Source organism: Balaenoptera borealis (assembly GCF_965194805.1).
Source record: "Balaenoptera borealis genome assembly, chromosome: 2".
NCBI classification, from domain to species: Eukaryota; Metazoa; Chordata; class Mammalia; order Artiodactyla; family Balaenopteridae; genus Balaenoptera; species Balaenoptera borealis.
Genome location: NC_138867.1, coordinates 63,479,013 through 63,501,013, shown reverse-complemented (window position 1 = coordinate 63,501,013; position 22,001 = coordinate 63,479,013). Strand labels below are relative to the sequence as shown.

Sequence of the window (22,001 nt, the reverse complement as noted above, 5' to 3'; positions counted from 1 at the left end):
ATGCTTTTTGCTATAACAGTCACAATAATCCTTCTCCACTAGTGAGTAATTATAGCAGTGCCTGGTAGCTCAGCTGTGGTTTGAATATTTCAGTGTTGCCAGTATAAACTCCTGGATATATTCTGGAGTTCATAATTCAGCTTTAAAAGTTGGCTGTACAGTTAAGTAAATAAAGGTGTTGCTGAGAAAATACATCCCAAGAAGATGAGGGGGTGGGTGGATCCTAACCCATTCTTGTTTCAAAAGTTTCCTGAGAACTGTAGACTGAGATCCGAATATAATTGGTAAAGAGAAAGAATATTTTAAATGATTAATTTTCTAAAAAAACCCCACAAGTTAAAGACTTTTGAGGCAATCTTCTTAATACCTATTGTTTTCTCACAGTATGTTGATGTCCATTTAGACATCTACTTCATGAATTGTATCTATTGGTGGTAAGTTAGATCCTAGATATAGCAATCTAATGGGAAATGTCTTTTTTTTTTTCCCAGTCTCTCATTGGGCTGTGATGTTTCATTCAGCTGATAATTATTGGGCTTTTACTATATTGCCAGAATATGTGATAGGTTGTGGGAATATATAGATTAATAAGGAATGGTTCCTGTACTAAATAACCTCATGTTCATTCCAAGGTGAATTTGAGAAATATCTTATTTAAAATACATCTTGTGTGTTGATTTGATATATTTAAATTGGTATAAATCAGTCAACCAGCAAGTGTTGGTTGCTTTTTGGCACTGTTGTAACTTAGGAACCTTTTTTTTTTTTTAACATCTTTGTTGGAGTATAATTGCTTTACAATGGTGTGTTAGTTTCTGCTTTATAACAAAGTGAATCAGGTATGCATATACATATACCCTTAACTTAGGAACTTTAAAATCTGGTTGGGGAGAAAATCATTTATAACTCAAACAATTAGATAAGTGCTTCTTAAACTGTGATTTAAGAATTTTTAAAATTTATATTTCCATTTAAATATAATCTAAAACATTGGGTATATTTTGGGTCATTTGGTTGCCATCTTGTATACTAGTACCATGTAATATTGGAACCCATTTTTTGTATTCTTGTGTGAGATCACTTGATTCCATGATCATTTGAAAGTTTCATGGACTTTAAGGGGCCTAAGTGGGTTGATATCATCTGTAGATGAGTGGTCACTTGGGTGAGACTGCTTTTGATTGATTGGCACTAAGAGGTGTGTTTTTTTAGAGTGAATTTGTTCCTGATTGGCTAACGTTCAGAAGCAAGGGGCTGTCACAGGTTGGTTGACTTGCAAAAACTTGTTGATTTAGCTGAGTTTTTGTCTAGTGAACAGGTTTAAAATAGTTCTGGTGGCTACATGTTGCCAATGCTATAGAAAAAGCCATCTTAGGAATGTGGGAACTTAAAAATATTTTCAGTTTCAGATTGTTTATAATGAAAATTTTAAAATACTTTTGTAATCAGAGAAAGTACTATTATTCTGTGTTGGAGGATGTCTAGAAAGATGAGATTCACCCCTAAAATGAAAATGTCTTTATTGTTTTATCTGAACATAAAATTAATATTCATTGTAAAAAAATTAAATAATGTAGAAAGATGTAAAGAGTGAGGGTCACTGGTTAATGCCGTCACCCAGAGATAGTCACTGTTAACATTTTACTATATAAATTTTTTCAACTTTTATGCTTACCTGGTTTGAATCCTGGTTCTTCATTTAATAGATTTCTATATTGGTCAAGTTACTTAACTTTTCTGTGCTTCAGTTTCTTCACCTGTAAAACAGGAAAGGTAATACCTGTTCATTGAGTTGTGAATATAAAATGAATTAATCTAAATATAACATGTAGAACAGTGCCTGACACATAGTTAAGTATATAACTATTTGCTATTATTACCATATAATGTCCATTCTAAGACATCTGTTTTCTATTTTAAAGTTTATGCAGTTGGGACTTATCTTAACAATTGAGGGTGGCTTACAATTGGCCGGGTTTTTTCTTCCTTTCTTTGTGGTCTGTAAAATTATGGTACATCTTACAATTGGTGGTTTATCTTAGAGTGATAAAATACAATATATGTGTATCTATTTTTTATTAACACAGAAGTGCAGTCATACAGTGCATACTGTTTTGTACCCTTAAAATTTTTTACAAGGACATATTTTCAATGTCAAGTATAGATTTACTTAATTATATATAGTGACCACATAGTACAGTGTTATATGGATGTACTGTAATTTGTTGTACTGTTCCTCTCTTAGTGGAAATTTTATTGTTTCATTTTTGCTTTTGTGGACGATTTTGATTAGTAGAACTTCGGAGAAAGTAGGATTGATAAACTGAATGGAGATTGAGACAAAGAGTCAAGTTATATTTGGGGACTCTTCCTTGTTTGACTTTAAAGGAAGATTATGGGCTGTATTGAATACTGAGTTAAGGATTTTAGGTTTCGTTTTTAAGATTTTGTGCATCTATTCAGCACTGAAGAGTAATTGGAAATATGTTTTTTGTTAGTTTCACCTATAACCCTGTCAATATAGTACAGACGAATCGATTGGTATCATCTTAAAATGGTGTGTTTAGCATTTTATCAATAATGATAAAGATGCAGAAAGTATGTTCATTAAGTTTTCACTTGTGTCCATGAAATTGTGAAGAATAGCAAAATAGGTTGGATTAAAGATTAAGATCTAAAATTATCTGAGGAGCGTGCCGTGACATGTTGAATTTAAGTTGTTGAAAATGTCTATAGGTTAAGTGTAAGATATTGACCTCCTTTTAAAAGAAGAAACCTCACTAGGACAATTACTCGGGTATGGATTGATTTAGTCAGTAGCACATTTGGAAAAAGTATGTGGTTTTAATCAAGAATTAGTTGTATCAGTAGAAGCACCTCATCTGGAACAAAATCTTAACTATTTTGTCTTGCTTAGACTTCATTTTTAGTTTGGAGTGCTGTAATGAAAAAAATATAGACAAATTGAGTGAGTTCAGAAGGGAACAAACAGGATGGTGAAGGAACTCAAAACACTGCTGTGTCAAGGGAAATTGGACTGTAAGGGAGAGAAGGCCATGGCAGTTGTCTTTAAAAGAAGTCCAGATTGGTTACTGTGATATAAAATATGGCCCAGTATAGCACTGTTTTCCTTTTCAGCATTGATTCCACCTATTTCCAGCTACTTCCCCTCATTTCCCATGCTCTTTGAACATTCCATTAACTTTTAGATATGTACTATGGGGATATATCAGAAAATTAATCAAGCAATGGTATCTGAAGATATTTGAGAAGGGAGATAACAAGCTACAAGCAGTGTCAGAAGGAAGCAGTTGATGAATTTCAACTCAAATTCCAATTTTCATGTAATTTTTCTGCTCATCATAATTTTGTTATAAATTTAGTGATTAAATTGACTTTGAAAACAGTTTTCAAAACACACTTCCATCCTTTTGGAATTTTTATTACATTAAATTGATATTGTCACACATTATTCTTACTGAGCTGAAAATATCATGTAATGTATATTGGAATGTGACTATTACCATAGAATCAGAGTTGGGCCTCAGCACCTTTTGACAGATGAGGAAACATAAGCTTCCATACCATATAGTTAGTGGACAGAGCCCAAGGTCTTTATATTATTTGTATCCCTCATTTTGAAAATACTTTTCCAAATCAGTTAATATTTTAATATTCTTATATGAGTTTTGCTCAAGAACTGTTTTTTCCCATCAAGAGGAAGGACAACTTGATAGGATATTGCTGTTGTGGATTGGATTATTAAAATGCTTACTTCACAAGCTTTTTCTGTTTCTATTCATTATCCGACAATCCATTATCTTTATTTTACCATCTAGGCTATGAGCAGGTTCAGTTATTTAGTTCAGGAAAGTTGAGTGTGGATTTTAGTATAGAAAATATTAAATTTTTAATTTTCACTCTGGCTAGGATTAAATTATTTTTTCTTATTCACAGATCAAGAAGTTAGTATATGTTTACCTGGTCCGATATGCTGAAGAACAGCAGGATCTGGCACTCTTGTCCATAAGCACTTTTCAGCGAGCTCTGAAGGTAAATAATAGAGTGAGTAGGCAAATAGCTGCACTGTTTCTGCACAGTTGAAGGTGTGTCATTTAAAGAAGTGGAGCAATAATCCACTAAATGGTACAGTCATGTTTTGAAAGAGTTAAAAGGCCTCTCACGGTCCCTATTCAATGCCCTTAGAAAATAATTTATTATTATAATCAACTGGACTTTGCCTAGTATGTTTCAGTTTCTATATGTTCCTTTATGTTCAATATAATCATTATTGTGCCTCAAAGAGCTCTTCATCATTACACCAACTAGTTGTTGAAAGTGTACAAAGAGGGGACATGACTTTTTTTAAAGATAAAATTTATGACCTGCAGCATTTTGTTATTATGAAACTCTAAAAACCCAGCATGTTTAGTAATATATGATCAAGTAGAATTATAACCATTACTTTTCTTGTTAAAACATTATTCAGAGAAATAAACATTTATTTAATTCTCTTTTTCCTTATCCATTTCCATATACTGGGTACTTAAATTAAGTGTCCTGGTTTTTTTTTTTTTTGCTATTGTTGTATTACATCCTATAAGCACCTGTTAACTGTATCATAAAGATGTATTTGAAATATTGAAAACTTGAAATTTTGATGAATATTTTTGCACTGTCTTTAGGACCCAAATCAACTAATTCGTGCAAGTGCTTTGAGAGTTCTGTCAAGTATTAGAGTGCCAATTATTGTACCTATTATGATGCTTGCTATTAAGGAAGCTTCTGCTGACTTATCACCATACGTTAGGAAGAATGCAGCCCATGCGATACAAAAATTGTACAGGTTGGTACTTTGTAAATAATACCAAAGATCCCTAATGTCATGTGGAATGTTAAAGCCCCTGGAGGCTTATTTTGTTAGCGCTTATAACTAGTCTGTCCTTAAACTAAGTAAACTCAGTGACTGTGATTCCCCTGCCCACAAACATTCTTTAGACATCTTTAATTTTATTTTGGTTATAGAGACCCTAGGCAGGTTTTTATTTGTGAGCCTGTTAGGGCCTGTGATAATTTATGGATTTTATAACTTAAAAATAATCAGAAATTGAATTATCATTTATATAGTCCATCTCTCATTACACATACACATGTTATTAGAAAATTAAGGTTTGTTTTCCTATTTATTGCAGGGTAGAATCTTAAGTGTGTTATTGCCTCAACTCACTTTGCTACCCCTTCTTCCATCTTTGATCCTGCTGTTCCCTTCCTTGCCTGATTCTTTTCCAGAGCTATTTTATTAAATATTATTTTAATACTGATTTTTAAATATAGCACCATGCCGTATTTATATGATATTTATTAAATTATCATATGATACCTTGATCTCTGTGGAAAACATATTGCCTAAATAAAATAATTATTATCTGTAATCATTTGGTATTATTTTCTGTTACCATTTATTCCAAAAACTTTTATCAAGATCATTTTGTGTTTCTAGTGTTGTGTTACACGCATAAGATAGAGGATAGAGGATGTGGTATCACATCCCTATTGAGGGAAAAAAATCAAACGTATGCCAAATAATTAAAGGCAATCTATAATTGAATAAGATATTGCTATATGATATATATGTACATACAAAGGCACACTAACAATGCCTTTGATAGGATAGGGCTCAGATTATCATATAGGGTTTCATAAAGTAAAGATGTAAAGAAATGGGATTAGTTAGGAAAGACTGGAGAAGGGAGACTTGTTGGCATTTGAAAGAATTAAAAGGTTTGAATGTTCAGATAATTATAATGGTCAGTAGTAAACTTATATAATGTTCGTGAAAAGTAAAAAATCATTTTCTTAGGTTAACTGTCAAACAAAGTTATCTCACACTAGTCATTATCCTTTCTTGTTATCAACTTACAAAATAAGATCCAAGCTCACTACGATAGTTTAAAAGCCCATCACTGGGCTCCATTTAACCTCTCTGTCTTGAATTTACAGTCTCGTAGCTCAGTACTGCCTCTTAGTCCTCTACATAAAATGTTTTTATCTCATTACCATCTCTTGTTCCTCCTTTAGTCTCTACCTAGAATATTTCCTACTTTTTCCAGCTCTAAAGTCAAGTTGTTTAAGATTCATCTGAGATGTCACTTCCCAGAAGAAACCCTCCACAATCTTCCTGCCTCCATTGGTGTCCTTCTTCTTTATCCCCATAATCCCTTAGATATATCTCCATTATATGGTATGATTATGTTTGGGACTGTCTTTATTAGACTGTCTTACTTATCTTTGTATGCCCATCGTTTAGCTTCTCAGTAAATGAACAGTTGAATTCTATGCTAGGAAGAAATTATATTATTAACAGTATTTCAGTGCTTACAGCTGATATTTAGATGCATCTGTCAATTCTGTGCGTATGTGGGCCTTTGTTTATATTTCTTAGTTTTAGATGGCAGGTTTTATTATGCATGTCTCTATCAGTAAACTAGAATGGTACAAAATTCTTATTTGGAAATTCTTTATATTTCTTTTTGACAATTATGTGTCCATGCTCAAAAATGATTGCTATCCTGTTATTTTCCCCCCAGTTAAAAAAAGATTTTGTGGTTTATCTACTTGCAATTACTTTCTTAAGGCTTTCCAACTTCTTTTTAAGAAGTGGATTTGTTCTTTAAATATTTTCTTAACGGTATTGGTATCTGGGTTTAATTAATATGAGCAACTTTAGATAGAAAGATTAGGACACATCTGTGGGAAAAATCAACCCATTCCACTTTAAATTTGTTTTCTGTTTATTTTTGTCTAGACATAAGTCTCCCCCACTTTAAAATATTTCAATATCCTTGAAATGATTAGCTTCATTTAAAGTTAGAATTAAAGGAAAAAAACTTAATGTAAATTTTTTTCTTTTTATGGTTTAGCCTTGATCCAGAGCAGAAGGAAATGTTAATTGAAATAATTGAAAAACTTCTGAAGGATAAAAGCACAGTAAGTAATATCTTTTTATGTCCAAGTAAAATTGTGCTTTATTTACATAGTATCATTTTACTGTTGTATATTTGATATAATTATTCTTATTGATTTTGAAATGGTATAAATATTAATGGAGCTCATTAAAATCCTTGAAGAATAAAAATGTCCAGGTAAAGAGAAAGATTGCATTTGGAATTTTAGTTCGTTACATGTTTCTTCATCAGAATCTGAAGAAGAGAAAGTTGGGGAAAGAAAATTCTTTTTTTAACCTGTGGCTAAATTGTTGACTGCTTTTAAGGTCAGCTCTTTTATTTTAAGCAATGATTTATTAGGATTTTTAAAGGCTCAATCACTTGGGAACAAATAATTATTTTAAAATGAAGTATTCAGTATTAAAGAGATAATGAAAAATTAGAGGCGTGTGTTTTAGTATTACAAGTGTGTTGTTTTTTTTTTCTTAAATACTAAAATGTTCTCATATGTATAACGCTGTTTTATTGGCTGGGTAGAATGATCTTAACTGGGTAAATTTCCCATGTTTTGGGAATGTACGTGTCTCTTCCTCCTTCCTATTCCACTCCTATTCTTTGTGTGTAGTGACATGATAATGAGATCTAGAAATAGTGATGATGCATGGGGTCTCTGAGCAGACCTCTGCAGGAGCTGGTGTAATCACCAGCTGGTGTATCTTTGGTGGAGGCTTCTGCACCCATATATATGGCTCAAAACTATTCAGGAAAAGGATTCCAGCTCATCTTAGGATAGTATCACCCAGGTGCACGTATATCTGTATATAGCAGCTATCTGATACAGTAACCACTAGACTCATACAGCTATTATTATATGGCTTAGCATATGGTCTGTCTTGGAGAATGCTCAGTGTGTATTTGAGAGGAGTGTATTGGGTTGGCCAAAAAGTTCGTTAGGGTTTTTCCATAAGATGGTATGGAAAAACCCAACCAAACTTTTTGACCAACCCAATGTATTCTGCTCTTTTTGGGTGGAGTGTTCAGTAGATGTCTCTTGGATGTAATTGGTTTATAGTGTTGTTCAAGTCTTCTGTTTCTTTGTTGATCTTCTTTCTTGTGGCTCATTGAAAGCAGAGTGTTGAAGTCTACTATTGCTATAGAGCTGTCTATTTCTCCCTTCAATTCTGTCATTGTTTACTTCATATATTTAGGAGCTCTGGTATTTGGTGCATCTGTATTTATAATTGTTTTACCTTCCTTTTGTCATTGTGAAATGTCTCAATCTCTAGTAACAGTTTTTGTTTTAAGTTCTATCTTGTCCTATTTAAGTACAACTTTCTTATAATTGCTGTTTACCTGATATATCTTTTTCCTTCCTTTTACTCGCAACCTGTTGGTATTTTTTATTTAATGTGTGTCTCCTGTAGACAACATACATTTTTTAAATCTAGTCTGATGACGTATGCCTTTTGATTAGACTGTCTAATCAATTGACATTTATTGTTACTATTGATAGTTGAATTTATAGCTGCCATTATGTCTTTCTAAATCTTAGGTCTTCTTTTTGTTCCTCATTCCTCTTCACTGTTTTTTTTTTTTTTGTATTCAATGGATATGTTGTATATGTTAATTCTTTTAATGATTTTTTCACTGTGTATTTTTGAAAATGTTGTATTTACCTGAGACTATATTTGGAGACTAGGCCATTCAGCAAATTTCTTTTAGTCTATAATGTAGCAGAAATCTTCATTTCTTCTATAGTGGTTGGCATAATGAAGACAGAGAAAAGAAATTTGATTCCTTTTTGTCTTCTGTATGGCATACTTGTTATCTCCTTCTAGACCCAAATATGAAATCAATATTATTGATATTGTGGTTAACTTGATTTTAGTAATAATAAAAAAACATTTAGTTTCTTCTGTGTTGAAGACATTTGCCAAGTACTGTGGAGAATACTAAGATCTGTAAGAAACAGATCCTTTATTTTAACAGATCCTTTATTTTAATAAAGGATCTGTAAGAAACAGATCCTTTATTTTAATCCTTTATTTTTTTAGTATTTTAATGGATCTATTTTAAACAGATCCTTTATTTTAAATTTCCATGATTTCTGCTACATAATAAACTAAAAGAAATTGGTTGTATGGCATAGATATGAAATCTCCGTATATAACATGTGCATGTCTAACAAGATATATAGCATGTCACAGGTAAAAACTACCTTCTTTGGAATTAAACAGAATTGGATTTGTGTCTGAAGTTCCACCACTTAGTAGTTATGTATTAAGCCTTCATAAGTTTCAGCTTGCAGATTTTTAGGGCTTATAATTTCCCATGTATAAAGTTTTTGTTTGTGTTGAAAGAGCTGTTGTATATAAAATCCTCAGCACGTGCCTGACACCATAAAAGGATAAATAAGAAACAAATGACCCAAAAAGAAATGTAAAGAATACAATTTCTTTGCAAATTTAGAATGTCTGTTCTTGGGTTCTGACCATTTATTTCCAAAATACAGTAGAAAAAAATATTGTACTTGTTCATAGTAGGTCTTTAATAGTTGTTGAATAATTGTGAGAATTAATTTGTTAATATTCTTGCCGATAGTAATTAGGTATTTTCTATTATTTTCATTGTTTTGTTTCCCAAATGGTGTGTGTCATGCTCTGAGTTCATAGATAGATCCTTTGGGAGCTTTGACTGTCTATCATTTATAAGGCACTCTTCATTCCTAAAGTGTTAGATAGGATACGTTTATTTTTTTAAAATTAAAAAAACACCTATATCTATTTTTCTATCCATATGAAACAGCAGTAGTTTATACTGAATTCTCTAATTCCAGAGCAATAGCACAACATTCCTTCCAGTGTCCTACCTTTTCATATTTGTAACTTCCTTTTTTCCAACATTAAGAAATGTGCCTTGCGTTATCCACAATATATTTACTTATTTACTCAGTCCCAGAATGCAGATAAAGTATTGTTTCAGAATTGCTAGCATGTACTCTGAGAAGAGTAGTGAGATGGGGACTACTAATTGAGTTAAATATTGGTTTAGAGTTATATTTATCGTTAGCCTTACTTCTTTGAATGCTGTTGTAAATTGAAATCGCTTTATCATTGTATGGTTGAACTTGTTATATTGTTCTCTAAGAAAGCTATTGATTTTCTGTGTGGTAATTTTATATCCTGCTTCTTTACTGAATTCTTTTATTGTTTGATTTAGTTTTATCTTTCAATCTCCATTTGTTTTATTCTAGAAAATAAATCATATCATTTGCAAACAGATAATTTTACTTCCTCTTTTCCAATACCTATGACTTTAATTTTTCTTGTCTAATTATATTGGTTTATAACTTCAGTACAGTGTTCAATAGTAGTGGAGATGGTGGGCATCCTTGCCTTGTTTTAGTTTAAAGGAAATGCCTGTAATGTATCTGTGTTAAGTAAGATGCTGACCCTGAGGATTTTCTCTTTATCTTTGAAATATAATAGTTTTACCTGGTGTCTCAGGGTTAGTTGATATGGGTCAATTTTTTTCCTAGTACCCAGTGAGGCTTTTTAAAATATAGATTTAGAATTTATGTTATTTCTGGCAAACTGTTGTTGTTGTTGTTTAAGATTAAGTTTTAAATATTAATTCTGTTCAATTGTTGCTTTTTCTTCTTCAGGGATTTCAATTTTCTCTAATTTGGATCTTCTTTGCCTGTCTTACATTTCAACCGTTATCTCTCTAAACCTTTTTACTTCTTTATCTCATTTTCATTCTTTTGGTTCTTTTTGTACTTTTCTTTAATGCCTCTTCCTAAATTTTTATTCAACTGTTTTCTGCCAGGGGCACTTTGCAACTTAATCATGATGTCTGCTTATTTCTTTTCTAGTTTCAACTTCTGTTTCTTCCTGATGTCTTTTGTTCATTTCTGTTGTCTGTTTTTCAATTTCTGATTCATGTTCATTTTTCTGATCTTGAAATTCTTCTTTGAGGCAGCTTAATTCATTTTGAAGTGTTGTGTTACAGTTGGGTTATTTTTGTTGTTGTTTTGCTTTATCATTGATTTTTTTGTGTGGGTAATTTTCATGAGTTGAATTGTTTTGATTTTCATTTTCTGTTTTCAATACTTACAGATTACTTGCATCTTTACGTTTCTTTGGACAGGGTTGGTGGTTTGAATATGAGGTAGTTTGCATGATTCCTAGTATATGAGCACCCTCTCTGTCAGAATAGCAAAGTATGATTTTTTATTAGATGGCTTTTGTGGAGAGGACATGCATAGGAAGGGGTGTATGTCCTAAGATTATTTTGATTTTATTTTTTCTTGTAGGGGCCTAAATTTCCTCTTCTTATTTCTTTTTTCTGTCACCTTACAGTTTTTAAGGTGCTCCTTTTCATCCACCTCTTTTTTAAACTTGTTTCTTTTTGAAACTTTACCTTTTCAGGGTAGCCTCATTGAATCTTATTTTCCTTTGAAGTCTGTTCCCTGTATCTGCTCTGATCTACCAGGAATCTTTTTTAGTATTTTCACACTTAGGGTCCTTTCTTTCTTTCTGCTGTTGCTTTTAGTTCCCTCTTACGCCCACCACTAACTCCTGTCTGCTTTGTTCTGGGCAGTTGTTTCAGACTGTCATAGATCTTTGTGAGGTTTTATGATGTACACATGAAAGATAACTCTCTGGGATTTAGGACTTATTTTTCTACTTATGTATAATCGAAGTTTGGAGATTCTCTGTATTTTAATTATGCTTAGAGCTTAAGTTTTCATCTTTTTGCTTTTTCCGAGTTTGGGTTGAGAGATTCAGATTTCCCTAGGTACCATTAACTTGTCTACCCAGTATTTAATTACGTTTTGTGAATGTCTTCTGATAATTTTTTCCTTTGTATGGTTATAATTTGATGTGGAAAGGTTAAAAATATTCTGATATCTATATAGATATTTATGGATCTTATCTTTATTATTACTTTTTCTTGTCATGTATAATATATTGAAGGGATACAGCTATATTTCTTCTCCCCCCCCCCCCAGTTAATAATGTTAGGATTGACATTTGAAATCAGTAATCCTAAATCATTTTTGTTTAAAAATTTCCTAATTAAATGAACCAGGTCTAATTTATTTCCACATTTTGAAAAGGAATTTATTTGCTGTCAGCAGGAGCTTCTTGGGATCATTATGATGATGATGATAACATTGCTATTACTACTGATAAATATAAATTTGAAAGGTGTTAACATGTTTAAAAACCTTTCTTTAACCTCTGTTGATTATGAGATATACCTTCTGTTGCTTCTTTTAGCCTAAAGGAAGATTTTCTTGAAATTGAGATCTCAAAGAAAATTAGTTGTATAATTCTCATTTTAAGGAAAGGTGGAAATAAAAAGCTTATTAAAATATAATAGAAATGTTTTTCCCTTTTACTGGAGAAAGACCAGTATTTGTCATATGAATAGTCCTTTCCCCAAAATAAGTCACTTTGGGATTAGGAATACAGTTATGGTAATGTAACTAGAAGAATATTTTAGAGTTACTTAGATAACTGTTGTCTGAAGGTATCTGTAAATTTTAAAAGGTATAATAGAAGCTTACAATTGTCAGTATAATTGAAAGGGAACATTTTATTTATCCTTGATCATACTGAGTCAACTGTTATAAGTTTTTTTAATATAATTTCTTCACTGTATATTCCTAGATTTACCATTTTCATCATATTTTCTCTATTTAACATATCCTAAACACTTTTCTTCTTTATTGAAGACCTTTCCTAATGTTCAGGTATAAATTCCTTTCTAAACTTTATAATACTTTCTCTTGTTTTTCTTTAAAATGTAGAAATTCACACTTGTTGAGCAATTTAAGCTTTGTAGTGAACCTTCTTTCTTTTATTTAGAACACCTCAAAAGGTGTTTATTTCCTCTTCCTTTCAGGTTAATTTTAAAGAAATCCTTTTGTAGCATTTAACTTTCTAATAGAAAACAGAGTTTCTTAGGAAAACAAATTAGGTCAGTGCCTACTGAAAAGCTGAGTTGTTTATTTATATTTTTTTGATGACGAAGTTTCTTCTTAATTTAGCTACAAAATGATGTTTAGTGAATATATTGGTAGTTCATAGCTAAGCTGTGAGGGTAAGACACCATTTTATAAGTTATTGGTTTAATGTTGGTAAAAGCTTCACTGTTGTGGGCAAAAAAACACACCTCTTCGTTTGTGCAGATGTTTTATTGTGTTAGATCTATTATCCAGCTATTAGAAGATAAATGACTGATCTTTCCCATTTTCCATGCCTCAAGAAAATTGAAATAAGAAGGGGAATATCATTTGGGCTGTATGATTAGGGCAGGTTGGATGGCCATTAATTTAAGAGAAGAAAATCTTGGCTGCATTGGCCAACTTACACCATATTATCAATCAAACCTTGATGCACTTCTTGTGATGACCCAGCACTCTCAGGTCTTTGCAACGTTAATTAGAATTCATGACAAAATAGATGCAAGGAAACGTTTTGTACCCTTCATAATTTTATAGAAAATTTATTGTTATTAGAGGAACCATTTGCTTAGTGTGATTTTTTTCATTACCAGCTTGTCAACTAGCATAGATAATCTGGCGAAAATATGAACTCCATAGATGGAGTGTCACTTTTGTTGATGGTTCATGTAGTTTACCTTGGAGCACAGCTAATGGCTGAAGTTCATAGCAACAGCACAGAAAAACGTGACAACCAAGGGAAGATAAATGAACCATGTTTATTGCTTTAATATAAAAAATACATAAATGGAAAACTGCATTTGAATTTGATGAGTTCATTGCTAGTTTTGTTGGAGTGATTTATTTTTCCCCTTATATAAAAAGCTACTATTGACACAGTGAGATGGAAATTAACTGTCTGTTTTTGGGAAACCAATATTTTTGTTTTTCAAATCTGAGTAGATCATTTTATTTTAATTCTGTAAGTTGTATAGAATATTGAATATTTAATATACCAGAATAATCAATTCTTCTGGCAGTGTTTAGGCTAGAGTCGATTGTTAAAACCATATAATGAAATACCTAAAATCATCAGTTTTATTTTGTAAAGGTTCTTTTCTTTATGTTCTTCCTAATTATTTTTGTGTTTCCATGGACTTTATCTTTACTTAAGTAATTAATTATTTTCTTTCATTTTCATGTTATTTATTAATACTTTAGAACTATTTTGTACCTGTGGCTCTTGTTTTGATAAATTTAGTACCATGTAGGAGCTGATTTTCCTTTTAATTGTTTGGTGTCTAAACATATTTGAAAAAGATAATCTCTAGGTTTGGGCAGAATAACTTGATTTCACATAGTGTTCCTTAAATTGAAACTTTGTTGAATTCCCATTTCAATTTCATAGATTATTTTATTCTAAGTGGTATTATTTATTTTTGTACTTTAACACCCTTGCCAATTAAAAAATATATATCTTAATGTAAGATTGACATATATAAATATAAATGTATTTCACAAATACTGTTACTCTATAGTTTGATGTCATAAATTTAGTTGTTTTAAGAGATTTTAAAATGATAATTCTAATCTTTTAGAAATATGATTATCACAGAATATAATTTCTGAAGAGTGATTTGTGCAGAAGACATCAAAATGTGGTGTTGAAAACACAAACATAACTTCCTTCCCATATCAATAGCACATAGAAAATTATACATATAATACATTTTTATTTAGTTCACACAAATAATCAATTCTTTGCTTTTTCGATTGAGGTGCATACATGCTGGGACCAGCAGGCACCAGTACATGGGCAGGGCTGGAGTCAATAAATGCAGCTTCACGTTTATACTGATTGGTAATTCATAAAATCCCCACAGGACTGGAAACTTGTTTAGCATAATAGCAAGTCTATATTCTGAGCTGTTTTCTTTCAATTGTATTGTTGGTTGCACATTAATAAACTAAATGTCAGCCAAGTAGAGGGACACTAAACACTAAAAATACGAATATCATTGTATCTAATATTTTTCAAAAAGTACCATTTCAGTAAGTTATATTTCTATTTAATTGCTTATTTTAAGACATTGGGGAAATTTTAGATACTAAAATGAAGATCCCTAGTGTTCAGAAAGAATATGATGTTAATTTATTTTTTCAAAACCGTATTATATTGTGGGCTAACTGCAGACATACCAGTGTACCTATATAAGAATATTTGTATATTATATATTCTGCTTAGTTTGTATCTTCATACCAAAGAAATCTTAATTTCACCACTTTGCAAAAACATGGCAATTCCAAAAACAACATTTATGTTTCATTAACTGGTCTTGGAGAAAGCTACCTTTTGTTGGTAATATATTATTTCAATTTATACACATAATTATATAAGTAATAATAATGTTCTAAAATTTTAGCCAGTATTTTTTCCTTGTAAATAAATTATATTGGTAAAAATTAACAGGTTGATTAAAGTGTGTAAGATTCGAAAGTATTTTTATACTAAAGACATTTATGAGGTCCTCACACGCTTTAAGATAAGTTCATTGTGGAATTGTTGTCATTCTCATTTTAAACTGACATGATACGGTCCTTGTTATTGTACTAAATAATGAATCCTTAGAGTTCAGGTAAGCCTTAAAAATGAAAACTGTGCATGATTAATATGTCTAATCCATATGTGAACAATTTATTGAAATTTAACGTGATGAGATAAAAAATATTATGATTTTAATGCTAATACTTCTAATTCAAATACTTTAGAAAAGTATTCGTTTTTCAGACATGTTACAGCTATCAAAGTTATTCTTTGAGGGAGTGACTCTTCAAAATTTGTTATTCAAACATGAACATTTTATTAATCAAATGACTGAATACTTTTAATATTGATTGCCATAACACTGATTGTGTCTCTATAATGTCTGAGTGGAATCTTTGATGGAAGGAAAACATTTTTTAATGAGTTACTATTTCTTTCTTTTCTAGTTGGTGGCTGGCAGTGTTGTCATGGCTTTTGAAGAAGTATGCCCGGATAGAATAGATCTCATTCACAAGAATTACCGCAAGCTATGTAATTTACTAGTTGATGTAGAAGAGTGGGGGCAGGTTGTCATAATCCACATGCTAACTCGATATGCTCGTACACAGTTTGTCAGTCCTTGGAAAGAGGTAAGTGTTGAATAATCTTACACTTAAAAATTATACTAAGAAAATGGATGAGTTTTTTAAAATGTGTACAAAAAATTAAGAGTAGAGAAATATAGAAATCTGCATGTTTAAGGAGGACTAATTTTTCTCATGTTCTTTTGGAAAGCAGGAAACCAATATAAATGAAAGGATAATTGTTCGTTGTTTTGGCACTGATTGACGCATATTTAATGGCATAGTGTATAAACTTTTAGTATGAGGCCTGGCAAGAACGCCTTGTTAGGAGCAGCAGCATGATACAGTGTTTGCAGTGACATTGCCAGATCATGTATATTTTTGGTTATTAGTCAGCTTCACACCTTTGAGACCCAGCTGTTCCAGGTACTCACTTGTGAAGTAGGTAATGTGACTCTAACATATGTGAATTTATACCTAAGATAATTTCTCACCTTTACAGATAAATTATTGTTGAACTTTTAAACTACTTTTTTGTAGTTTTAAATTTCTAAAATATGTTTGTTTTACTTTTTCACTTAAGCTGGTAGAATTTTAGTAAAATTAATAATTAAGTATACCTTACAGTGAAGTTACTTGTTTTCTTTGTGCAGATTAACATTAGAAGCATACCTTATTCTTTTCATTATATTAACAATTTAGAAAGCTTTATTACAGTTTGCAATAGAGATCTCTCAGTGTATATATAAGATTTAAGTGTAAGCTTTAAGTTGTTTAAAGAAATCATTAAATATTACAAGAATAGCACTCTCATTCATTCTAATCTTGTGATATTTCTTTTTTGTCTTTTTAAAAAGCAGTATTACAGATTTTAAAAGCAGTATAGAAAGTAAAAGACTAGATATCTCCCAATTATGTAATAGTGTTTTTTATACAAACTTATGAATAGGCTTGGATTGAGTGTTCAGTACTAATTGCTTTTGTTAATTAGAAATAATATTAAAGTGAGAGAAAAATGTATATAAAATGGAAAAATGTTCATAATTCTTGCTTTAGGTGACATGTCAAGTTTTCAGATATTTAAGGAGTTTAAATGTTTAAAATATTCATCAATGTTTTCTGCATTTACTAAGTATTGTTAGTATTAAAAAGTATTTAAAAATTTAAAAATATATCTTTATCCAGAAGGCTATCTGTAATATTGAGTCTATCTTAATTTTAGTATTTAAAAAGTGATTGGGTTATTCTACTTAAAATTCAAAGTATGTTTTAAAATATTAGTATGTAAAAGTCTGATGCCACATAGGGCTCCTAGATTGATGAAATTTTATCATTGAATGAAGTAAACTTTTGATGGCACTTTTGTTGGATTAAGCAACATGTCCATGCTGCAAGTGTCTTGACCCTTTTGTGTCAGTGGTAACTTTGAAGAGAGATTTTTGTTGCTAATAGCTATCTGTTTGATTTCAGCCAGTTCCTTTCCAGAATGCTATTCAGATATATTTTTTTCCTATTGTGTAAGATTATAGGTAATTTTATGTTATCTAGCCACTGTCTCTATTTAAAATTTTTAATTTTACTCTCCTGTCATCATCAAATCATTTTCAGTAGCTGTATGCAAGTGATCCCTGCTTTATCATTATATAGAAACTGGAGTTTAAAAAATGTATTTTCCTTTCCTTATCTTCTAAAAGTAGACTTTAAAATCTCTGTTTTTGTACTTTGTCTGTTTGTGTTTCTGTTCCTTGAATTTTGTTTCATCTTATTTTAGATAAAATTAGTTTTTAAAGCTATGCACAAAGCAGGAAGGTTAAATTCTACACTACCATATATATTTATTCTTTCGACAGATAGTTTTTAAAATTGGTACTCTAATGCATTCTTTGTGTTTTCACATGTAACTCTGTGAACATTAATTTTTACAAACACGAGATGAAGTCTGATCATTGTCCTGGGTACACTGGAATTGTGCTAAATCATTTCTTATCTTTGCCATTTATTTGCAATCTGACTTTGGCATTATTCTAAATTATGTGGTTAGTAGACTAATTTTGTGGTTTCCAAGTGCGCAGCTCTGTCCTCAGGAAGCTAGCACTGCCGCAGGAGCAACCACGGGGGGCAGTGGCGCTCTCAGAGTGTGCAACTCTCTGGCTCTTGCCACCATTCCAACGGAGCAGCTTCACCTTTGCTTGCCTTTCATAGGCAGCTTTGCATATGATTTCCCTTTGAGAAAGATGCCTTGGCTTAAGGAAGGAAAAGAAAGAAAACCACTTCAATAGAAAATTTATAAGGGTGTAGCTAACTATAATCATATGTATTTTTTTTTTTTAGTTATAGAAGCAATTCAAGCACATGGTGAAATAAAAAATAAGTCTTCCTTCTCATAACTCTTGGTTGACCCCTTAGAGACAATTACTGGCAACCACTGAATTTCACTTGTTTTGGTGGTTATAAATTTTACTTTGAATAATACATTTCACTTTATTTATTGATTTAAAATGATATCGGACTCCAGTAAAGCTATTTAAAAAAATGATATCGGTTGACTCCAAAATAATCAGGAAAACAGGCTTGTGTCTCCTTGTATACATGTGTTCTGTTAAGTACCAGCGGGAAAGATTTGAAAGTGTCATCCTTTATTGTAGTGTTAGAAGTAAGGGATTGTCAAAGATGTAAGACTTTTGGTACAAATATATTTTATAAAATGAAAGTTCAAGTGGATTATCATAATTTAGACTATGTCCATGCTCACTCTTTCAGTTAACCCATCTCTGTGACTAGCTGTAATTCTGTTTAACGGAGAAACTTTTGAATGAGCAGTCCAGCCACTTATAGTCTTGGGGATTTTTTGGCCTAGACTTCAAGTTGCATCAAACTTTTTAGGACTAGGCAGGGTGATTTCAACTTTATGATTCAGTTTGCCAATTTCTAAAGCAAAATTTGACCATACCTGGAAGAAACTGAGAAGTATTCAGCATTTATATCTGCTTTCATTCTTCACTTCTCATGTTGTAAAAAGCATATGATGGAGTAAAGGACTGTTAAAGTATTATAGAACAGAAAGAAATTGGAACAGTACTCCAGCAGAGTTAGTGCTGAGTTGTTAATATCCTTTTATGTCTCTTAATCATCAACACTTGAATGTGTTTTTTTCACAGAATTAGCAGAATAGAAGGGTGTTCATTCTAGCATCCCATCTCTTTGCATAAGGCAGAAGTCACTTGCATAAATGCTATGTAAACACCATTTTATGATGTATAAAGAGCCATTTACCTTGAAGTGAAAGGATTTACGAGTGAGAAAACTCACTAAAATAATTCATTGACTTAAAAGTTACCTAAAATAATAAATACCAAATTCATTAAAATCAAGAGGTTTCTCTTTTTAAGTACTAAGAAAATGTGAAGAGTAATACTGTGATACTTAATATTTAGCAAATTATTATTTTGGTGTAGTTTCTTATGTTCTATTTTATTTGAGATAGGGCAGTGGGAATTATTATACCCATTTTATAGGTGACAAAACTGAGATGTATAGATTTTAATTACTCACCTAAGATAATATTGCTTATAAAATGTGGAGCCAGAAATATAAACAGAATAATCTCATCCCTAGGTCAACATTCTTTCCTTTATATCTGTTCACTCGTAACTTTTAAATTAAAATATATTTTTGCTCACTTTAATAAGTTTCTGAGTGTTTGCTTATCGTGTTCTAGTCAAAGCTAATTTTGAAGCCCCCTCCCCAATCCTTAGTGCTCAGACATTGCAATTAGCTAACAACCATAATTACATTTGCTTTTCAAAGAGAAAAATTATGTTTCTCATTGAATTCTTTAAAACATTTGTTTGTGTTCATACGCTTGAAGGGTAGCAAAATTGTTTTTTTGAGGAATTGAAAATTAGTAGAAGTACTTTTTGAGATGAGCTGATATACATGCTTTTGTCAGTAAGTCCTCAAATGAACACATCATATACAAACAAGCTTCTTCAGGGGCAGAAGCGATTTTTAATTTAGTTTATTTGCATCATTATAGATCAGTACTTAGCCTGTTTATATGTAAATGTATGATTTGAGGAACAATTAAGTGTTGACAAAGTAGATTGCAGTCATATCAATTGCAGTGCATTTTCCATAATTTTTCTAACTGACATCTTTGATGATAAATAGTGGATGCCAAGTCAAAGCCGATTATACAGTGCACTAGGAATTCATGGGGCTGTCAGGGAGAAGACCGATTGACTTTGAATTTACATATTAATGAGAAGATTTGTTAAGAGGGTGCTTGACTATAGAAAATAACAGCGTGTTTATAGGGCACGACATTTTATAAATACAGCTGATGCAGGAAAATGGAAATTAAACCTTTTAGGTTAATAAATTCAAGAGACTGCTAAAATGCGTATTTGCATTTTTATTTTCTTAAATTTACCTTACTCTTTGCAGTCCAAGTGGCTTTTTTTTAATTCTAGGTCAACTTTGTATAATTTTCAAGGATATAAAATTACTTAAATGTTTTCTTTGTATCATTCAAGCCTATTGTAGGAGAATACTTGAAGCCTAAATGTAAGTCTCTAAGTCTAAAGTTGCTTTTGTAGAAGTAATAGATTTTTTAAAATAAATGTTATAAAAAAACCAAGTAAATTTTAAGAGTGATTGAAAAAAACATTAGTGGCATTAATTATAAACTGAAGTGAAACTGGGCCTGACAAGAATGTCTTTAATTTTATGAATTAAAGTTGAACTTTCTCTAGGACGTGATGGTTTTGCAAGAATTATCAAAATATTTTACTTCACTAATTTAGAACTTAAAATTCTCTACGTTCACAGTTACTTTTTAGCATATGAATCTAGGTAATAACATTCTGGTGGGAATATGTATGCCATTTTGAAATTGAAAATGATGATTTTACTTTTCTTCCTCTCATTGTATCTGTATTTCAATTATAAAACCTTATATAGGTGTAAGAAATTTCCAAGTTTACAATTTTGTTTCAGGTATTTTTAAGATACGTTTCTTAAGTTTTTCAAGGGTAGCTATAAAATAAGAACCCATCAGAACACAAAATTCATGTACGTACTTCTTGATTAGCAATTTTCTGCAAGTACAAAAATATTTTGGGAATAGACTCGAAACTCCACATCCAGGCCCTGTTTTAGAGGACCCAAGTGTTAGAGATTATTTTTTATTTTTTTAATTTTCTTTACGGGTTAATTTTCTTTCTAAAATAAATTTTGTATTTTGTCTTACTAATGGGCTATTTTTGAATCTTACTTGCTATTCTGCGGAATTTTTAAAAAACAAAATAGTGAAGAGTTGTGGTAGAATTCGTGCTTTACAATGCAAATAAAGTTTTTAGCTCACTCTTTCAGGCAACTATTGATGAAGGAAGGGTTCAGTGTGCAGTTTCATGGGAAACTATGGACCATATGCTGATATTGAAATGAGTTCTCTGCTCCCTGCATTGGTTATGGAGCATTTATCTTAAAGATTGCTTATTCTTTTTGTTGTTTATAGTTTATTTTTGATTGGGTTTTTTAAACTTACATAGTTTCTTTTCTAAAGAAACATTTAAAATTTTATTCGAGTAACATGTATGTGGTTAAAAAAAAGAAGTTAAATAATACAGGCTTATAAGAAACAACATTTTCCTATCCCACCTTTTCCCATACCTGAATTAGCTCCTTCAAATTCTTTTAGGCTTTTGTGTATGTGTGTGCATTTAACTTTCTCCATTTCTAAGTAATATACATATATTGCTGTTTCTTGATTTATCAATTTTAGACATGACTTCCAATTATAGAAATGGAGGATTTGGCATTCTTCTATTGTATTACCATATGCTTCCATTTTCCCTGTTCCATCTTTGCAATATAATTGTATTACAATTTTTCAACCAGTGTTTATTGTTCATTTAATTATGACTATGAATATTATTTATGCTGTATAGTAACATTTTCATCTCCTTTCTTGTGGAACTTTAAGTTCTTCCTGG

The 22,001-nt window shown here is 31.2% G+C and overlaps 1 protein-coding gene across 1 annotated transcript in view; it reads left to right on the top strand.

The window, feature by feature from the left end:
- The window catches only part of AP3B1 (adaptor related protein complex 3 subunit beta 1), a 266,236-nt gene that overhangs the window by 72,478 nt on the left and 171,757 nt on the right, over positions 1–22,001 (top strand). Inside the window, exons 4-7 of the mRNA XM_082375446.1 lie at positions 3,958–4,053; positions 4,686–4,846; positions 6,921–6,987; positions 15,889–16,071. Of these exons, the coding sequence (XP_082231572.1) occupies positions 3,958–4,053; positions 4,686–4,846; positions 6,921–6,987; positions 15,889–16,071 (507 nt within the window). The remainder of the gene's footprint in view (positions 1–3,957; positions 4,054–4,685; positions 4,847–6,920; positions 6,988–15,888; positions 16,072–22,001) is intronic.